Source organism: Aphelocoma coerulescens, chromosome 1A (assembly GCF_041296385.1).
Source record: "Aphelocoma coerulescens isolate FSJ_1873_10779 chromosome 1A, UR_Acoe_1.0, whole genome shotgun sequence".
In the NCBI taxonomy this organism is placed as follows: domain Eukaryota; kingdom Metazoa; phylum Chordata; class Aves; order Passeriformes; family Corvidae; genus Aphelocoma; species Aphelocoma coerulescens.
The window spans coordinates 36,802,942-36,823,272 of NC_091014.1; the positions used below are offsets into that span (position 1 = coordinate 36,802,942).

General features: G+C 36.5%; 1 protein-coding gene across 3 annotated transcripts in view; it reads left to right on the forward strand.

The window, feature by feature from the left end:
- Positions 1-15,462, forward strand: part of CNOT2 (CCR4-NOT transcription complex subunit 2) — an 84,618-nt gene extending 69,156 nt beyond the window's left edge. For all 3 annotated transcript variants that reach the window (XM_068998993.1, XM_068999000.1, XM_068998984.1), the window contains 8 exons: positions 1,805-1,929; positions 3,458-3,578; positions 3,686-3,842; positions 5,645-5,706; positions 5,802-5,851; positions 6,678-6,778; positions 7,355-7,499; positions 14,321-15,462. In XM_068998993.1, coding sequence (XP_068855094.1) covers positions 1,805-1,929; positions 3,458-3,578; positions 3,686-3,842; positions 5,645-5,706; positions 5,802-5,851; positions 6,678-6,778; positions 7,355-7,499; positions 14,321-14,407 — 848 coding nt within the window. In that variant the 3' untranslated portion in view covers positions 14,408-15,462. The remainder of the gene's footprint in view (positions 1-1,804; positions 1,930-3,457; positions 3,579-3,685; positions 3,843-5,644; positions 5,707-5,801; positions 5,852-6,677; positions 6,779-7,354; positions 7,500-14,320) is intronic.
- The last annotated feature ends 4,869 nt before the right edge of the window (positions 15,463-20,331 follow it).

Sequence of the window (20,331 nt, forward strand, 5' to 3'; positions counted from 1 at the left end):
TTATTTTTGTGACACTTGTCAATTTTGAACCAAAAATAACCTAGTGTTTTCTAACTATAAAAAGCTAGTGTTTTTCAGAGATAACTCCAACTTTAATTGGACATAATAGATACCACATTATGAAGAGCAAGTGGCCTCATGGATTTGGCATAACCAGGGCCCTCTGCATAAGATAGCTGTGAGAAAGAACTGAACAAGTTGAACTGAAATGTTAAACACAGAAAAAAAGTGATTTCCCCAGATAAAGACACTCAAAACTTGCACCAAGCATGAGTGGAGACTTAATATAGCTAGAGGCTTATGTAAGATTTTGTCCATCATAGAATAGATTGGGTTGGAAGGAACCTTAAAGACCGTCTAGTTCCAACTCTGAAAAAGAAGACAGTATGTGAAAAATTATTAGAAGATAGGAGGGAGATCCACACAGATGTACTTCAGCGTGAAGATTGAGTTCAATATTAAACAGCACTGCAGCATAAAAAAAATCTGTAATTGCTCTTATGCTTACACCGTTTCCCTGTTTTGGTGCTAGCATAGCTGTTTGCATGACTGCATGGTGAACCACGAAACAAAGTTCTCTGAAGAGTTACCCTGAGCATCTGCTTAGTGCAGCAGATGAGTATGGAGGTATAAACAAAAAATGAAAATGTAAGATACACTGGATACTGTCTTCCAGCACAAAATGTGGAGAGCACTTTTGGTTGTGGACAAGAAAGAGAAGATTTGAAACGGAGCAGAGACCTACTTTCTTCATGCTTTGTTATTCAGGAAAATTATACTTCACATAACTTTTAGATGGAATAAGAATATGCATTAAAGTTAATTCATTATCAATTTTATTCATCCAGTGGAAGAAATTCTAATAACTCTGGATGAAAAGGCTGAACAGCAGAAACAAGATTTAACTTAGTGTTGGGTTTTTTTTCTTAAATAAAGGAACTTAGATCTCTAATTCCAGAATACTAAAGATAAGTCATATGTTGTCATCTACTGAACTGTTTTAGTCCTATCCATTTATTAAGAGTCTTTGAAAATTAGGACCTAGACTTCCTTGTGTCTTCTGTTCCTCTAGTGCAGTGTTCTTTGCAACCAAATCACTGTATTACTTCTCTGTGTCTCAGCAAAGTCTAGTCACTCTTGAGTGTGTGGTGTGGCTTGTTTGGTTTGGTTCAGTTTGAACTGGCATTAAAAAAAAAATTCCTGTTCAGTTGTTGGAATCCATGTTCCAATGTGACTGGCCTGCTTTTTTTTTAAATTAGGGTCAGAGCACTAAGAGTTGCAGGCTAAATGATTTCAGTTTTCATACTGAAAGTAGGAGTCATTTTTATGTCATAGGCAAGTATTTCATTGCTGACATGTTCTGCTGCAAGTTAGCTGGTTGTCCTTTGAGAATACATGCTTCTGAAGAGATTATGCAAAAATATTCTTCATGCAATTAGGGGACAGAGAAAAAACGTATCATACTTTTAAAAGCAGTACACCCTTGATCAGTGGATTTACCTAAATACAGCTTTAATAATGCCTGAAAAGATTATTTGATTATTTAGATGTGTGAAACAGGTGCAGTGGATGTGTCTATGAATTTAACCTGGAGTGTTTCTCAGCTCACACATAAATAAGAGGCTTTAGTCTAATATGTGTGGATGTTTTGAATGAATATGCTTTGTTTTGCTTTACCTGTTTTTTTAAGTCATTGCTGTACAGCTTGCACGTAATGAAAATGGACAGTAAGCAAGATCAGCGGAAGAGAAATTTTTTACTTAGCAGTCATTTAATGTTATTCCTGCTTTCATTTTGGTGATAGTTGGAATGGTAACAAAACCAGCAAGTGAGCAGTCCCAGGACTTTTCAATACACAATGAAGATTTTCCAGCATTACCGGGCTCCAGCTACAAAGATCCAACATCGAGTAATGATGACAATAAATCCGTAAGCAAACCTTAAATCCTCTCTTATTTTCAGTGTTCATACTTCTTTTGATGATTATATTTTAAAATGGTCAGTGATTATATTTGTAATAAGAGATTTTCAAATTTGCCCCTCTAAATTAATGAGAGATTTTGTAAAAGCAGCATTTGAAATGTAACTATGTAAATGGAATTTCTCAGGAAGTTTTTCGATCCAAACAGTCACTCTTCTTGGAGATGTCAAAACTTATTTTTGAGAACTGATAATATTTTTTAAGTTTGCAATTTGTATTTTTTTTCTCTCAATTACAGCTCATTTTTTGCTACTGATGCCTCTCATCAGTAGTAATAATTTATACACTGTAATTTTTCTTCAAAGTTGTCAAATCCTTTAAAAGTTAGGTGGTACAATATTACTTTAAGGTAAAATTCTTAAGGGAGGTGTGGAATCAGAGGGAACAAGCTCTTTTAATAGAGAGCATTGACAGCTATATTGTAGACTAGTGAGATACATTATATCTTAAGTATTGGTATAATTATTGTGCATTAGATATATAGCTTAGGTCATAAGATTATGGGCTTTTCTTCATTGTTTACTCTGAAAGATTTGTAATAAAAAATGCTATTTTATGCAAATGAAAGGTGAATAAAATGTAGTTGACAGAGGACAGTTTCCTGCAGGATTTGACAAAATATTCTAGTTTCTGATTGTTTAATTACTCCTAATTGCAAAAAGTATGTTAATGACAGTGGCATAAATACTGGGGAATAAGTAGTAGACATGACAACAAACTCATGCAAGAACTAAAAAATGAACTGTTCAAAAAAAGGGAGATTAGGAAGTCTAGCCCCAAATGTTGTGGGCAGTTTTATCATGAGGAAAATGTTCTGATACAGTTAGTACTGAGTATAGTAAGGAGAGAGAGAGATAGTGAATATGATTAATTGTGTTATTGTAGAGCTGTAAATTAAAATAAAGAGTAAGAAATTATACATATGGCAAATATATTTTGTCAGTATATAGGTTCCTGGAGCATAGTGTGTTTACATAGTCTGTTGCCAGACATAGTCCAGCATAGTGTTTATATCAGACATAGTGTTTACATGTCTTTACTGGTAGCTTCAAAGGGGCCAATTGTATATTGCTTGCACCTGAAATTGGCTTGAGTATTACCTGTTACTGTGTAATGGAGTGTTACACAGGAGCAAGACTATGCGGAACATCCGTTTTGTGGTGAGTCCAAAAGAACCGCTAGTCACAGACACTTGGGATATCCACTGTGTATTCCAACTCAAGTGTAAAATAATTTATTCTTTTAGACTGGAAACCTTTAGCCTATTAATAGTAATTACTCTATGACAGGTATACTTTGGAAAATGTTAAATAGTACATAAGGTTTGTCAACAGAATTCAGGAGCTTGAGCTTGAAGCCATTTATTGGAGTAACTTGATGTACTGGCTTAGAGTGCTTGAATGAAAAGATATGGTCAAAAGTATTTTCATTTTGGTTTGTTTTCATCATACCAACTCTGCAAATTATGTTTAATAGAATTTGAGTACATCAGGCAAAACATCATCCAGCACAGATGGGCCCAAGTTTCCTGGAGATAAAAGTTCAACTACGCAAAACAACAACCAGCAGAAAAAAGGGATCCAGGTGTTACCTGATGGTATGTGTCATTCCACTTTTTGTGTTTTAAAAGTTTTGACATTTAGATCGCCTTGTTGATTGCTCCACTACTTAGAAGGAGAAAATTAATTTGTTCTTCTTGCCTAGGTCGGGTTACCAACATTCCTCAAGGGATGGTGACGGACCAGTTTGGAATGATTGGCTTGTTAACATTCATCAGGGCAGCAGAGACAGATCCAGGAATGGTACACCTTGCACTAGGAAGTGATTTAACAACACTAGGTCTCAATCTCAACTCTCCTGAGTAAGTTTCTGTGTTTTAATCTTGTCTTCAGTTTTGGTTTTATTATGCTGTCATTCATAGTACGTTCACTTAGCTCACTTGACTGTCAAACCCACAAACTATTTTGCCAAATAAAATTTGAAAATGTAATGACAGGAAAATAAAATTTTCATAATGAAGCTTCATGGCAAGCTTTCAGTAAACCTAGTGGCTTTGCTTATTCTTCTAGCTTCTTTAGGACTTTCTTCAAGGAATTGATAGTATATTGTTTATAAATGTAATGTGTACATTTCTTTTCAAATAATAATATTTCTTGGGGATATCTACACTTAACTCTGGGCAATTTGGGGATAATTCAATTTATATTAGTGTAATGATGAACAGAACACCTGCAGTGTTAGGCTGCACTGGATCAGTTTAAATGAAAGTGTAGTTTTATAGTTAACTTCCAGTGATTCAGTTCACCTAAGTGAACTAGTTTAGTCATCCAAGTTTGCTGTAGAGGCAATGGGGAGAAAAGTAGTTAGTGACTGCACTAATGGTAGGAGAAGTGCTTACAACAGATGAGATGAATAACCAACCAATACAGGGTGCTGCCTCTCTTTTTCCACTAGTTACAGAAGGAACTCAGATCAGTATGGACAAAACTGGTATATTTTAAGTGACTGTAACTGTAAGAAAAAATTAATTTCTGGTGCTCTGATTTTTGGCTGAGAATCTCACACCATTTTGTTTCAGCACAGATTTATATAATGTTAGCATTATAGACAGAGTAGTATATCTATTGCAAAGTTTGCACTTACTGTATTAAAAAACAAAGACCAAACAGCATACACACATAGTTTCCATCTTTCATAAATTTACGTGGAGCTGCATGTAATCAGGGAAGCTTGATGAATATGGATATCAAGCACAGGAAAAATGGGTCCTTATTATTCTGCTTTTTCTTAGCAGCTATGCTGTAAATAACTGTATTTTTAGTATTTAATTACTATATATAGTGTATTTAGATTCTTGGAGAGGATAGGGTTAACATTTAATTCAGACAGATCCTATATTATAATGCTGGTTTTACTTTATGCTGCAGAAAAGCTTTGCAAACAAAACAGCCCATGCAGACCTCAGTGTCTGGCCTGTGATCTTTCCTTGTGTTAAATGTTCTTTGCTTGCCCTATGAATTGTTGTTTGAAAAACTAAAACTATGTCACATATGAAAAGGCAAATTTTTCTGCCCTCTGTGGTAGTTTGGTTGGTAAAACTACCTGTCTGACATAAAAAATTAGCACAATAAATGTTCTTTAGAAACAAAATTGTAGAATTCTATATATATTGCTAGTGGTTTAAATTAACCCTTCTAACTCCTGTTTTGAAGAAGTGTAAAATCTTTACTGGTTAGTTTTAAAAAGCAACCTACCACTATAAATTTTTCATCCCCTTTTAAATCATAGGCTAATAAATCAGAACCCACCAGGCTTGTGACAACTGTTCCTAGTTAAATTGAAACCCTGGATAACATTGGATACCTGCAAAAGGTTGGGACCTCTGGCACCTAAGTTGAAGGAAAGATAGATTTAAAAGGAAATCTTGACCCTGTAGTTTCCCATGGCAGTTCAAATGCAGCCTTGCTCTGCATATTAAAAAGAAAATTAATAAATGTAGGTGCTTTAGGAAGGTCTGCTTCTTTCTTCTCACCCCAGCTAGGGATTTAGATTAGTGAGATACAGCTTTTAAGTTTGCGACATTGGTGGTGGAGGGCAATTGTTGGTTGGTTGGTTGGTTTGGGGGTTAATTTTTATAAATTTATGCTTTTCTTTTTTCTTCAGAAATCTTTATCCCAAATTTGCATCCCCGTGGGCATCATCACCTTGTCGACCTCAAGACATAGGTAAGAGAGAAGTAACTATTAAATTCAGTATCAATATTTGCAAATTATATTCATTACATGTCTTAATAGTTGCATCAATTCCGATTCTTTTTTAGACTTCCATGTTCCATCTGAATACTTAACTAACATTCACATTAGGGATAAGGTGAGTACGTGTGTGTGTGTGTGTGTGTGTGTGTGCGCGTTTTTTGTTAATTTATTACCAGTAATTTTTGAAATTTTCTTTCAGATAGGTTCAAAATCAAGGTTCAAAATCAGTGCATTTTGTGCATGTCCTCAGTCTTTATAGAAACACTGGTGTGTTAACAGGCTGATTGGACACATCAAGCACCCATTATGTCTTACAAAAAGAGAATGGGCATGCAAAAGACTAGCTAAAAAGCACAGTATGTTTTTAAGAGTTTGCCCTTCACGTGAACATGAAGTTTTTTGTGATGCAATTCAAATGCCAAATTGAATGGAGGTATTTCTTCTTAAGATAAGCTCAGAATTGTGTTCCCATTTATCTGTTGTATTCCATATCTACATGAAAGGGGATTTTTTTGAGGTGTATTTTCTTTCAACTACTTGTAGGGATCATTGAAAAATAGCATAAGAAATTTTAGTAATGTTACTTAATAGGGTGTGAAGGGAGCAAATACATGCAGAAGTTGTTTTGTTGGGTTTTTTCAAATCAAATAAGTTGATGAGGATACACAGATAGATACAGGGAGAAAATTCTGTCTTGCTGATTTGTTACATCTGTATTTTTCTATTGTATGCTTTAACTTGGAAAGGTTAAGTAAAAGTGAAGAAAAAATTATTGTTTTAATAACTATTACTCTTGTTGTATTACAATATCATTTTCAACACACTTAAAATGGAAGGATGGAAGTTCTGAATGTATCCTTGTGTTATTTAAGTGGGGTAGTGTGTTTTAAAACATTTATCTGTTGTGATTTTTCATCCTCGTTTTCTTCAATCTTTTGCAGCTGGCTGCAATAAAACTTGGCCGATATGGAGAAGATCTCCTGTTTTATCTCTATTACATGAATGGAGGAGATGTATTACAGCTATTAGCAGCAGTAGAGCTGTACGTTCAAACTATTTTGTCAGTCTTACATGAGTTAATCTATTGCAACAATAAAACAGCAGATGTTAAAAACAAACCAAACAGCAGAATACCCCCAACAAGTTAGACATTGAAAGCAAGAAGCTTAGTCAATCTTGAACTGTAAATCTTTTTTTTAAATACCTCCTCCAACCTTGGTGTCATTTTGTACAGAGTTTTTTTACATTCATATAGTGGAAATCAAAAGCCTGTCTCACGTATTTTGCATTATGAAGCACTGTGGAAAACATGGCAGGTGCCAGTCGTTATTGAATGTGTAACTTACCTATCATCAACAAAACAAGAACCAGTAAATAGTCATTAAAAGAGTTTGTTGTTTGAGCATACCAGACTTGAAGATTCTAATGTGTTTTAGTTTGAGGTGTAGTAACTGTGTGGAAGAGGTATGAAATCACAGGTTTAACAATATCATAGAAATTTTGTTTGGGATTTGAATGCATTGTACAATTCTGATTGAAACCTTTAAAGTTAGTTTATTGAGTCAATTTCAGATAACTAACACTAAGAATTATTTTTCATTTCTATTACAAATGGAAGATTTAACCGGGATTGGAGATACCACAAAGAAGAACGAGTATGGATCACCAGGGCACCCGGCATGGAGCCAACAATGAAAACCAATACGTACGAGAGGGGAACATACTACTTCTTTGACTGTCTTAACTGGAGGAAAGTAGCTAAGGTATTGCTTTCCCCTTGTGTAGCTGTTTTAAGTTCGTCAGCCATGTATTTTTGCAAAGACAAAAGTAAAACAAAAATCTTCTTCACAAAAATCTCAAACTTAACCTCCTGCTGTTTCGGTTCATTACCTTAATTTCTGATGTCTGAGAGAAGAAAGATGGTCTGAAAAACTGGCTTGCTTGTGGAAAATAAGGAGCTGTCTCTCTTATTTCTGGTTTTCTTTGGCAGATAGAAGGACATAAAACTTCTTTTAGGAGTTTTGTTAAAAGTGAAAGCTCTTCCCACAGTAACTAAATAGGATGCTACCACACCTCACTTTGGAATTTAAAATGGTTGTGGGATCAGCGCAGGGAATGCTTTTTTTTGGTTTTTGGGTACAGACTCTCCTTAACCATACTTAGGAATTCCATGCTCTGTTGTTTGAAAGTCAGTGTTCTTTGAAATGAGTAACTTCTTCTGAGCAGGAGGCATATTTCCATGATGCTTATTTCTGTATTGTAGACCAAGAGGCATTAAAAAATCAGAAAGCTATAGCTTTTTCCCTTCCCAGCTGTCATAATCTCTGTCCCATTCTGTCCATTAATACCGTCAATAATGTTCTATGTCCAACCATCTGTAGATACAGTATCACACTCTTCCTTTTCTCTAAAAAACACTTAGCAGATCAAATCAGATTAACCTTGAACTCAACAAATGTGATTCCAGCATGTTGGAACTATATTTTGTGATTCTACATGCTTAGGTATTTCATAGAATAATCTTTTCACCTGCAGCCCAATTTATGAATTATTTGCTGAAAAGGCATTTCATTTCTGTGGGCAAGTTGTATCTATATACTTGGAGATTGAGACATTGCATTAAACAGTTACATGTCTGTTGTATTTTTAAACATCAGCTTTAAAGGCAATAAAGTTCAGTGTCCTTCTCTGTGTATATTGAAGTTTGCCATCTAGACATTAACTAGATACAGGCTATTTTTATTTCCTCCCCCACTCCCTCCACCCAGTAATTTTGCATAGCTTCTGCAAGCTCCCCTCAGAAATTAACATTCCAGTTGTCCCGAAGGATATGGAGGTTCTTTAGTCCAATTGCACGTGTGACTCCTTGACTCTGCTGCCACAGGAAAACGCAAGAGTCTGTAACTGACAGTTTCAATGGCGAGCCCTGCTTGTATGGTTTTTCCTAAGTGCAAGGTGATTCCAAAACTTCTAAACAAAAGTATCACTCCTCAAAAAGAAAACCCAAATAAAAGGAAAGTTTTTGTTTCTAGTTGAGTTATTCATTTGCGTAGTATGCTTCCTTACGTTCCCCCAGGGTGCTGTTTAAAGCTATTTTATTATTGCCTGAGGTCATCAGAGGGGAAGTAATTACCTTTTGAAAGGATCTATTTCTTTTCTGGAGTCAACTGAATGTGTTCCATTTATTTACGAGTAATAAGAGCCTCATGTAGTTTCATATATCAATGGAATTGTGGTTTTAGCTTGTGTGGACACACAGCATTTCCTTTTACTAGGAGGAAGTGGTGCCCATTGTATAAGGAGAGTAACCTCTTCAGTATCTCTTTTTTCTACCTGTAGTAAATGTATGCAGCTGCTATTTGATGCTTTGGCATTACTTCTTAAGATAATATTGTCTCTATTTGGAATCCTGAGTGCTATTCTGAAGCTCAGCATCCAGTGCTTGAGTGATGCACACTACATCCTCCTGTTAGACACTCCTGAGGTGCTGGAGAGATAGGAGTCGCTACTGTTCTCTGTATGGTTTTTCCCAAGATCTACATAGATTCGCTTCTTTTTATTTGCATGCTGAAAATAATTCCCCCAACATTAAGAAGCAATTGATAGCTAGTAAGGAGAGGGATAGTATTTTCTAAAGTTTTTCACTTGCAGTGGTATTTTTACCAGGAATGTGATTATTTTATTTATTCCCCCCCCCAATGTCCATAAGAAGCAATATCTTTTATTCTAGGCTTGTGTATTCCTTAATGTAAAAAATTGAACTGGACTGTTATTTTGAAATTTTTATTTAACTTTGAGCAGGCAAATTGAGCATTGATCACAGGAACCTAGAGAAAGATTTTGGGGAAAACTGAGATTTTTGTTGCGTGGAAAAGGAATTGCATACTAGAAATAATTCTGTGACATTTCCACCTTTGATAAATAAGAACTTAGGTGTATGTCATGTGTGATCTTAGCATTCTGTGGTAATGCTGGTACCTCTGGTATTAATTTCTGGAGTTGAGGTTTCCTCTGAGGAAGACTAATACAGACTCACCCAAACAAGAAGCAGCAATATTTGATAACTCTGTGTTACTTTGAATGCAAAGAAAAGTATGGCCAAGTAATTTTTTTCTAACAAATGCAGAAGTAATTAATAAATATTTCTGGAAATTAGACCTATAAGGAGCTGGAAAAAAAAGGAATTCTGATAAATTGCAGTCTCTTATTATAACTGCTACATTATTAGTGGATATTGGGAATATCAGTTCCGTAGAAGACCACAATAATAATTGCAGCTTAACAGTTTCACTAGTCCTTTTTGTAGCAGTCAGACAGGACTACTTGCTTTTAAATTGCTGTCTCTTATGTGTGCATATTCAATTATTTTTCAAGGTGCTTTATAAATTTGGTTCTTGTTCTAGTGTAGATGCTCAAATATAGGGCAGCGCATACTCTAAATGTGTTGTGCTTTGCAGATGTGTGTTTTGCATTATAAGCTTACGTATTTATTGTCCCTATTTTAAATTACACTGCAGTGTGAAATACTGCTGCAGTGAAATACAGCAGTTTACTTTAGATAACTAAATCGTAAGACTTACGTTTTGTAGTGGTTTGCTTGCTAACCTATGACACGTTTGTAAGAACATAAGCCAGTTGTGATTTAGTAGATTTAGTGTTCTAGATCAGTTTTTGTAAGAAAAGTAAAGAAGGCTGAATAACTTCTTTCAAGAAAAATCAAATAATGTATTTATCCTTTTTTATTTAACCGTAGGCTCTATTTTTATATTCCTAATAGAAGACTGAAGAAGGAAATGCAGCAAAGTAGCTGAGTAATGAGAATTCCTAAACTATTAAGAAAAAAAATCGAATTGATTCTATTTTGACACATGGTAGTAAATAGTGAAAAAAACAGGAATTATAAACTTCAAATTCACCTTAAATACAAAATAAAATGCAGAAAAATTCTGATTACAGATGTTTGTTATATGGTTTTTCATTCAAGGGCTTGTGGAAAGTACATTGAGGTTAAAGACACTGATTTTTTTTTCACTGGGGTTTTGGCTATAGTTTGCTGCTGCTGAGGAGACATGAGAGAGGAAGGGAAGTAGATCTGACACCATAAGTGTTTTCTACGATTGCATGTTTACTGAAATCCTGATTTAAGTTGTCTGAAGTAAGCTGTCTAGAATTTCTCCTTCTTACTTTTCAGTAAGGAGAATTAATTTGTTTAAGGGCAAGATTTTAAAAGCTTTTTACGTACATGTTATAGTTCTAAAACATGGAATTCTTAATGGGAGAGAAAGTTAAATTTCTAAGTGTTTATTTGCTTTTCAGGGTTGCTGTCTAGATGAAATTATTCCCTATCCTTACAAGTTCAATATTAATTGAAATAGTTTCATAATTACTAGAAAGTTAAATTTATTATTCTAGTAGAGATATTCCCTAGTATTTCAGCTCAGCCCCTGAAGTTGGGGGTATACATCTTTAAGTCAGTATAAACGTTACTTTGAAGTTCCATTTGGAATTTTTAAACTAGCCCTGGGATTTCTACCCTCTGCTCTGATGGATTTACACAATCCAGAATATTTTGTCCTCAGGGTACTACCTATTTTGCTAACTTTTTTGTTTAGTTTTACTTCATAAATGCTATGGATCATTCTAAGCAATCTTCTTCTACCTTAGGTATCCTTGCCTGTTACTGTTTGTACATGTACAGACTGATGTAACTTTACTATCAAAGCAAGTTTTCAGGGTGACAGGAGAAGTGATTATTTTCTTTGCATAGAAAAATTTTAGTGTCACAGATGCTGTAAGTTTTCACACACATTCAGTATTCATTATTCCTGGTTAATAAAAGGTATTTAAGTTTTAACATTCATTTCCATGTGGAAAATAAAAGCAATTTAACACATTAATGGATAAATGGAAACTTTTTACATGTTATTTATATCTGTTTATGTTAAGTAATACCACTGCTACTGTTGACATCCTAAACCACAGTGGCAAAGGCAAAATCATAAAGTATACCTGTAATGTAAGTATTTTCCTCTGTGCAATAAATAATTGTTGTTTAGTTTCCAGAAATACTTGTTCAATTAATTTTTTTTTTTTAATATATTGTCAGATAAAACTTTAGGTGTTCTTACACACTACTGAATATTGAATTTGAGCTTTGCTGACACTGGGATGCAAATCAAGAAGACTGTTTTAAGCCTGTTTTTTTTAACAGTCAATGGCAGTTTGAAGTATGAACTCACTTCTAGAGAAAATCAGATAGGGAAACATACTCCTTCTGAATGAGGGGCTTGAAATTAGTGGGACACAGAGGATTTCTCAGCCTCTTGAGCATTTATTCCAGACATTTTGTTTACAGCTACCACTGCCAGTAGAGGCTTGCAACAACCATAAGTTTGGAAAACCCTTTTTTTAGGATACTGATACTGTCTGGTTTCTGATACTTAACTGTATCTTACCAGTTTATTTAGCAGTTTTCCATGGGTAATTTTGAAGGCATTTTAGAGCTTGTGGAAGTTCAGTTAACTGGTTGAAGCTGACCATAGATTGATAGTATCTGCAGGCCCTTCCGTGGTTATGTGCAAGATAGAAACTTTGACAGCTATGAAAGGCAGAGAAAGCTTGAGTGGTATCTTTTTATTATAAAATGACTGCAGAATTACTGGAGATCATGGAATCATAGAATGGTTCGAGTGGGAAGAGACCATAAAGACCATCTAGTTCAACCACCATGCCATGGGCAAGAACACCTTCCACTAGACCAGTTTGCTCAAAGCCCCATCCAGCCTGGTCTTGAACACTTCCAGGGATGGGGCATCTACAACTTCTCTGGTTAGCCTGTTCCAGTGCCTCACCACCCTCACTGAATAAAATTTATTTCTAATATCCAATCTAAATCTTAGTGTTCTTCAGCTTAAAGCCACTTCCCCTTGTCATATTACTGCATGCCCTTGCAAAATGTCCCTCTCCACCCTTGCTGTAGGTCCCCTAAGATCCACCCAACCTAATCCAGCCTTTGATACCAAAGTACGTGCATGGACTTGTAGCCCTTGATCTTACTTCTTACCCAAGGAGGGAGCAGCATTTCTTCAGTCTCAGCATCTGCATAAAAAGAGAACATAGACCAACTGGCATGCAGTTTTTAGTAGGAATGCCAGAAGCAATTAACTTGTGTATATATGACCTAAACCTAAATAAATAACCCCAAAAAACCAACCAGACAAAAAAAAAAACAACTAAAAAAGTCTTTGGTTGGAGTAGAGAGCTGGGAACTAGAAATGAAGAAGATGTGCAATGTTTCAGTGCAGATGGCTATAACCCCACATAGGTTTTGCTAGGGTTTTCCAGTTTTAGGGACAGTATTCTTAGAGGAATACAGAATGCTTCACATTTTCCACTACTTTGTTTCCGTATTATGCTGAATGTTCTTTTTGTGCTAAATGGACTTTGTTTTGCCTTGAAAGAAGAGAGTTCTGAGAGTTGGATTCCCTAGATTTTATTTCTGTTCTTGAATTGATTTAGTCTTTAATTTAGTACAGATTTACATGTACTGAATTTTATACTATTTAATCATTTCAGAGAGTGTTCTAAAATAGTCTCTTCATTACTCTGTTTTTATGTCTGTGTGAAAATAGTGGGGTAAGTTTGCTTTGCAGACACAGATGATGTTCTGCTGAGGTTCTCCACCAAGTTAGGCAAAATAAATTATCTGTGTATGTCCAAGGTGGTTGTTGTTGAATTACCAAGAACCACACTTAAAAAACAGTTCTGAAACTTCTGCTTACCCTGTTCTTTGAATGAAGATAAAATAGGGATGAGACACAGTTAAACTACTGAAAGTGTCTGAAAAATACAAACTTTCAGGTTTGGTGGGTCAGGGACTTAAATATGAGTATGAAATGTGGTGGAATATTTTGATAAATTTTGGCTTAAGTGGGCCTCAGTATTTTGTCTCTAGCATTTTAAAATGGTAATGTTTCCAAAGGCGAAACCGGGACATTTTCACAGAATCATTTAGGTTAGAAAAGACCTCTAAGATCAAATCCAGCCTTTGATTGGTCACCACCATGTCAAATAGACCTTAGCACTAAGTCCAGTTGTTTCTTGAATACCTCCCTGATGTCCAGCCTGAGCCTCCCCTGGTGCATCTTGAAGCTATTTGGTCTGGTAGTATGACACAAAAATATTCCTGAACTTTAGTTCATCCAAAATAAGCCTCTGTACTCCTGACATGTTGAAAGACATCTTTTGTTTATAGTTCAGCTCATGCTGTGATTGTGTTTTTTGTGTACGTGCATATATCAAATTGAGATTATAACAAGGGTTCTGAGGGTCGTGTAACACTGAAAAGAATAGGAGAGCCTACATGTTGTGAGTGTAATGGCTTAGGATTGTTTTAAATAACTCCTTTTTTCTCCTTAAAATATGGAATCCAAGATAGCAAAGTCATGTGGTTTTGCCTTAGGATAAGTTAGTACTTGATCTCTTCTGTATTTGTGCTTTTCCAATATGGCTGGTAGACCAGGTCTTGACAGGTTAATGATACATTGTTTTATTTGGTTTTGTCTTATTTTTTTTTTAACTGTAGGAGTTCCACCTGGAATATGACAAATTAGAAGAAAGGCCTCATCTGCCATCAACCTTCAACTACAACCCTGCTCAGCAAGCCTTCTAAAGACTTCCCTTTTCTTGGGGTATGGCTGTCTCAGCACAATACTCAACATAACTGCAGAACTGATGTGGCTCAGGCATCCTGGTTTTAATTCCTTGAGGATCTGGCAATTGGCTCATGTGAAGGGTCACCATTTGAGGTCCTGCCTTACTAATTATGTGCTGCCCAACAACTAAATTTGTAATTGTTTTTCTTTAGTTTGAGCAGGGTCTGAATTTTTGTTTCTGTTTTCTTTTTTGCCAGCAGACAAGCTTGGGTCTGTAAAGACAAGCGAGTACACTGACAAAAGTTTACCACTTAGTTTTCCAAAATGTAAAAACAAAAAAAAAGAAAAAAGACAAAAAATTAGACAACAAAATTTGCATTGTTCATTGTAGCACTATTGGTAATAAAAAATGTTTGTGCATTTTTATGTGAAGATCCTTCTCGTATTTCATTTGGAAAGATGAGCAAGGTTTGCTTCCTTCATTTTACTTCCCCTTCTGTTTTTGAAAGGCAGTTTTCGCCAAGCTTAATGCAAGAATATCTGACTGTTTAGAAGAAAGATATTGCCACAGTCTCTGGTTAGTTTCCAGAGTTGTGTATTACTGAGCTTCATCTTTCCAGAATGAGCAAAACACTGTCCAGTCTTTGTTACGATTTTGTAATAAATGTGTACATTTTTTTTAAATTTTTGGACATCACATGAATAAAGGTATGTATGTACGAATGTGTATATATTATATATATGACATCTATTTTGGAAAATGTTTGCCCTGCTGTACCTCATTTTTAGGAGGTGTGCATGGATGCAATATATGAAAACGGGACATTCTGGAACTGCTGGTCAGGGGACTACTTTGTCGCCCTGTGCACTAAAGGGCCAGATTTTCAGCAGCCAAGGACATCCATACCCAAGTGAATGTGATGGGACTTAAAGAAGTGAACTGAGACAATTCACTCTGGCTGTTTGAACAGCAGCGTTTCATAGGAAGAGAAAAAAAAAAAAGATCAATCTTGTATTTTCTGACCACATAAAGGCTTCTTCTCTTTGTAATAAAGTAGAAAAGCTCTCCTCACTGCAGTGTTGACTTTGATTTGAGATTGTGAAATTATTTCTTCAACAATGAAAAATGGAAAAAAAAATTGAAGTATTAAAACTATTGAGCTGTACAGTGGTTAAGACACTTGAAGAGTCTTTTTGCTGCTGACAAGTAAATTTATGAGAGTTTCATATTCTTTTCCACAGTAAAGTTTCCATGGCCAAAAAGTTTGGTTAACCTTGGTTTCAGATCCCCCCTCTATAATGGCAAATAATTTTTAGAAAAATGGGTGGGTAACGTGTCAAATGGTAGATGCTTCAAGAATTCATCGCTTGGGAGAAACTTGGGTTAGAACTGATCACAGCTTAGTTCCATGTTGATGTTTTCCCACTTAAAACAGAAATACATTTCATTTGGTGATCACTTCTACTTGAACTTCCAGATGCAAATAAACTGAATATAGACTGGTTCTGAAAACTGTAACTGTTCTGAGCCGAGGAAGAAAAACCTGAGCTGTTGGGATGGTTTTCTTTTTCTAGATATGGTTGCCACTTCTCATTGAGTTGCCTCTGGTGATGCAGATCATTGAAAAATACCTGAAATTGCCAAAGCAAGAAAAGATGTGTCAGTGGATCCTGGGATTTTGTTTTTACGTTTTGACCCATTTTTCTGTGTAGTGCAAAAGCAGCTTGTTTGCATGTATTGAATTATGCTCGGAAATTGGACCGTTAGTGGCCTTGCTGTGGTTCTGTATCAGGTGTATGGCAAATTTTAAATTCTGAACTTTTTTTAATATCTATTTTAGGATAGTAAATACAAAAACATAAGCTTGTTGATATTTTTTTCTATGATTAAAACAAAGTTTTTCCAGCTTGAAAGAAGGGGATGGTTATAATCCATATGATATCCATACGATAGCTAATACAGCTGAAAAAGATGGTGGCTTTCTCTTTTTCTCAAACTGAAGCAGATTCAAACATTTGTTTGGTTATCCAAACATAAATTTATAAATTTTCAGAACAATAATTTTCCAAAAGCATCTCGTTCCCTCCACAATTAATGTTACATTTTTTACTGTCAGAGGCTCACTATGACCTTTGCTCTTTTTTGGTTTTTTTTTTAGTAAGGATTCCTGAAGTAGTATTTCCATCTTCAAATCAAATGTAATTATTTCTTACTGTATTTGTGAAAATTAACTACATATGGTAGAGGGAGCAAGATCAGTTACATTAAAATACTAAATACCTGTGGCACTTTAAAAACAATTAAGCTGAAATTGGGAACCTAAGTTCTCCCAAAAAAATACTTGATGATACAGTTGTCTTCAACTGCCCAGTGTTTCAGAAATGTGAGATGCCTGATTTTGGGAAACTTCTCACCTGTGAGCATGGAACTGGTGCTTTGCTCCTTCCAGGTGGAAGAAGAGTCTGGCTCTCATTTATCAATTAAATAAGTGTATATGGAGACTTCAGAATCTGTGACTTAATTTCATATTACACTCTGGGTTGAAGCAAGAAAACAGAAGACAAGGTGTAAGAGTGAAACCACTTCTTAACTGATACCTTATTAAAAAATTGAAAAAAAGAAGGTACTGCTTTTTCTACTCAAAGGAAGAAAACCTCAGCCCTCATTTACATACTCATGTGGCAGGTAGGTGGCTGAATTAACCTGGAGATTTTCAGACCGACAGTTAAGGTTTGAGGCTTATTTAATATGTTTTTACATTCCACTAACACTATGAATAGGGAGATACTAGAATACTGTTTTTAAAATACCTTTATTTGAGGTGGGTGTTTTTCCCCATAACTGTAGTTTTGTACAACAGTGTGCCAGGTAAGTTCTGAGTAGAAAACCCAGTGTTCTTGGAAAGAAGTATTCCTATTTCTGGCCTGTCCAACATGCTCTCATAGTCCTATTGTGTATTGTTTACAAATCTTTATTGAATAGTTAGCTCCACTTTCTCTGCTAATCCACTGCTTCCTACTTCCAGGGTTAACAGGAGTTTCACTGATTTGATTATACATGGTATTGCAGAAAACACTTCCTATTTTAGTAGTTGTTACTCAAACCATGCTGCTTGTGGAAAAATCAAGGGTGTACCAGAGAGTCATGGAGGAAGGGGTTGAGGATGCTCCACTGGGGTGTTTAAAAATGAACAAACAAAAAACCACCCAGCACTCAATCTCCTCCACCTTAGTGCCTGGTGCCACAAATACATAAGCACATGAGAACCTTCATGGGTTTGATTAATCTAATTGAAGACCCAAGTAATCCAGGGAAGCCTGCAAATACTCACACGGGTAAAAATATTTTTCACGTGTCTGTGACCTTCAGTGAAGTGTCAACTGCACCTGTGTTGGGATTCATGACTGACCACACCACTCCCTCATGGGTGTGATGTTTATACACTACAGAGATGTATAATCATATCACTTGGTCACAGGTCGTGTCTGAAATCCTCGCTGTCCCCAAGCCAGTACTTCTTGTACTTCTCTGTTTCCATTTCACAGTTTCCATGAAAAAAATAGGGAGAATATACCCAAGTAAGAACTTGTGTATTGTGGTCAGGTGCAAGATTTTTTTGCAGAGTCTTGAGGGACTCTTTCTGTTGACCATGAAGAGACCAGAAACAGTCTTTGGCATGATGTAGGCAGTGCTGGGAAACAGAGGTCTGTGGGGCCATCAGCTTGGTCCTGAGTGGCTCATAGGTGGCCAGGGCTCTGGAGGAAAGCTGTCTGTCTTCTTAGTAACACTGTTTAAAGTTACTAAACACCTAAAAGAAACTTCCCCCAGTTCCTGGTAACTTCCAATTTAAAATATTTCCACGACTGGATATTGAAGGAAACAAAAAGGAAAATTTGATTGCTGTCTGTCACACTCAAGCTTCTAAATGCACAGCTTCCATTTTAAGCATGGGGTAGCTAGACAGTGCTTTTGGTTTAAGATCCTAAATATAACAATTGCTTCTATTAAAGCAAGAATTCTGAATGTGCTTAGTTTTCAAGTATCTTTTCATTGTGTTCCTCAAAATTTGCCACTGCCCAAAATTTATGGTAGTAGAAGTTGAATTCTGGTAATGCATTAATTTGGACTAAGCAGTTAGTCTGGATTGACAACTGATGCTTTTATTTTCATATGTAGTATGTGAATTTAAAAAGTTTTTGTTTCCCTATGATAAGCATGCATACTCTCATTTCTGTAAGTCTGAAAGCTTTCACTAGATTAAAAAGACCTGAGGAAATGCAGCTGGATAACTTACTTTGAAATTTTGGCTTTAATTGTTTTAGTAGCTTTACCACTTAAAACCACTTTACTGTTAGAGGTAAACTTTATTTTTTTTTAAAGTAATGTTAAAGCACATTGAACAATAATTTTGACTATTACTGGTTCAACTCACTTCTGGATTAGCAGTGCTAACCCAGTTTGTGTATTATTTTCCTAGGCTTCAATTTATCATTTGTATTTCATATTATTTTCTTGATATTATGTGCATATATGTCAAGCTTTTCCTGCTGAAACTACCAGAATAATTTTCTGTGAAATGACTTGTTTAAACTCCCTTTGGTTTAGCAAACAATCCAGTGAAGTAGCCAGTTTTCATGATTGGACCATCCTGCATTGGCTGTAAACAGTCCTGATGAGGAGTGAAAGGAAGCCAGGTGTCGCAAAGCTGCTCAGGTGCAGACATTAATGAACCTCTGTGGAAACCCTTCAGTGTTCTCTAAGCTCTTATTCTTGACTAAAGGGCTGGTTTGGTTGTTCCCCAGGGATCTTCCCTTGGAAGGCCAGTTCACTTCCTGATGGGCATCACAGGATTGATTTTAGAAAGGCTTTCTGTTGTTTGTACAGACATTTGCTTTTGGAAAAGGCAGGTCATTACCGACACTTTCCTGGAAGAGGTGCAGTCAGTATCCCAAGGACCACCACTAGGCTTGTGCAAGGAAACAGGTGTGAGCCCAGTCCGGATGAGCGGCCTGGGTCATGAGGTGTCGGAGCCACACCGTGGGCAGCCCAGCCTCCGGGTGCCTGACCAAGGGAGAGGTGTTCTCAGCACTGGCCGTACCAGGTGGGTCATCCGCAGTTGGTCACAGGTAAGGCTGTCCCTTGGTTGTGGGGCAAGCACAGGCCCAGAAGAGCAGGCAGCAACCAGTTCTCCTGCTGCTGAGATTTTCATACAGACATCGAACGTGTGCCAGCTTTCTCAGCCCTGGTGGCTCATGCTGCAGCCCGTGGTCCTGGAGCCAGCATCCTGACTCCTGCCCTCAGCAGGTGACAGCAGAGCTAAAATCTTCACAACAGGCCCACAGTACTCAGCTTTACTCTGCTACATTGATCAGGCATTGATTATCATTTTTCACTTCCAATTGATCCAAATAGACTGGATCTTGACTGAGTCATTTGTGCAGAAGTTCAAAATCAATGAGGTCACCTGGTGAACGCTAAGGGCCATTCCCAGTTAAAATACAGCTTCGGCATCTCCTCCAGCTGTGGATGATGTAGGGGTTGGATGCACACAGAAGGACTAACTCAAGGTTGCTCTGTCACCCAGTGAGCTGTTGCCTTAATTTTCATCTGACAGCACTTTATGTACAAGGGATTGCAGGGAGTTGAACCAAGTATGGAAGGCCAGCTGTTCAGGAGGTAAGACAGAAAGAAGTCACAGCCCATCTACACCAAGAAAGCAGAGCTGGAGCTTCCCTTCAGGTGGTAAGTGACCAGTCAACCTGATTGTAATTTTATTTTTTATGTTATGAAAGCTGTATGCAACAAGCCCCCACCATTAGAGTGCTGTCACCACAAATGCTGGCAGTAAAGCCTGATGATGGGAATGGATGAACAGAGCCAAGGAGTAACCAAGATGAGTTCAGTTTCCAGTGTAAACACCTATGATAGGTTTAAGTAAAG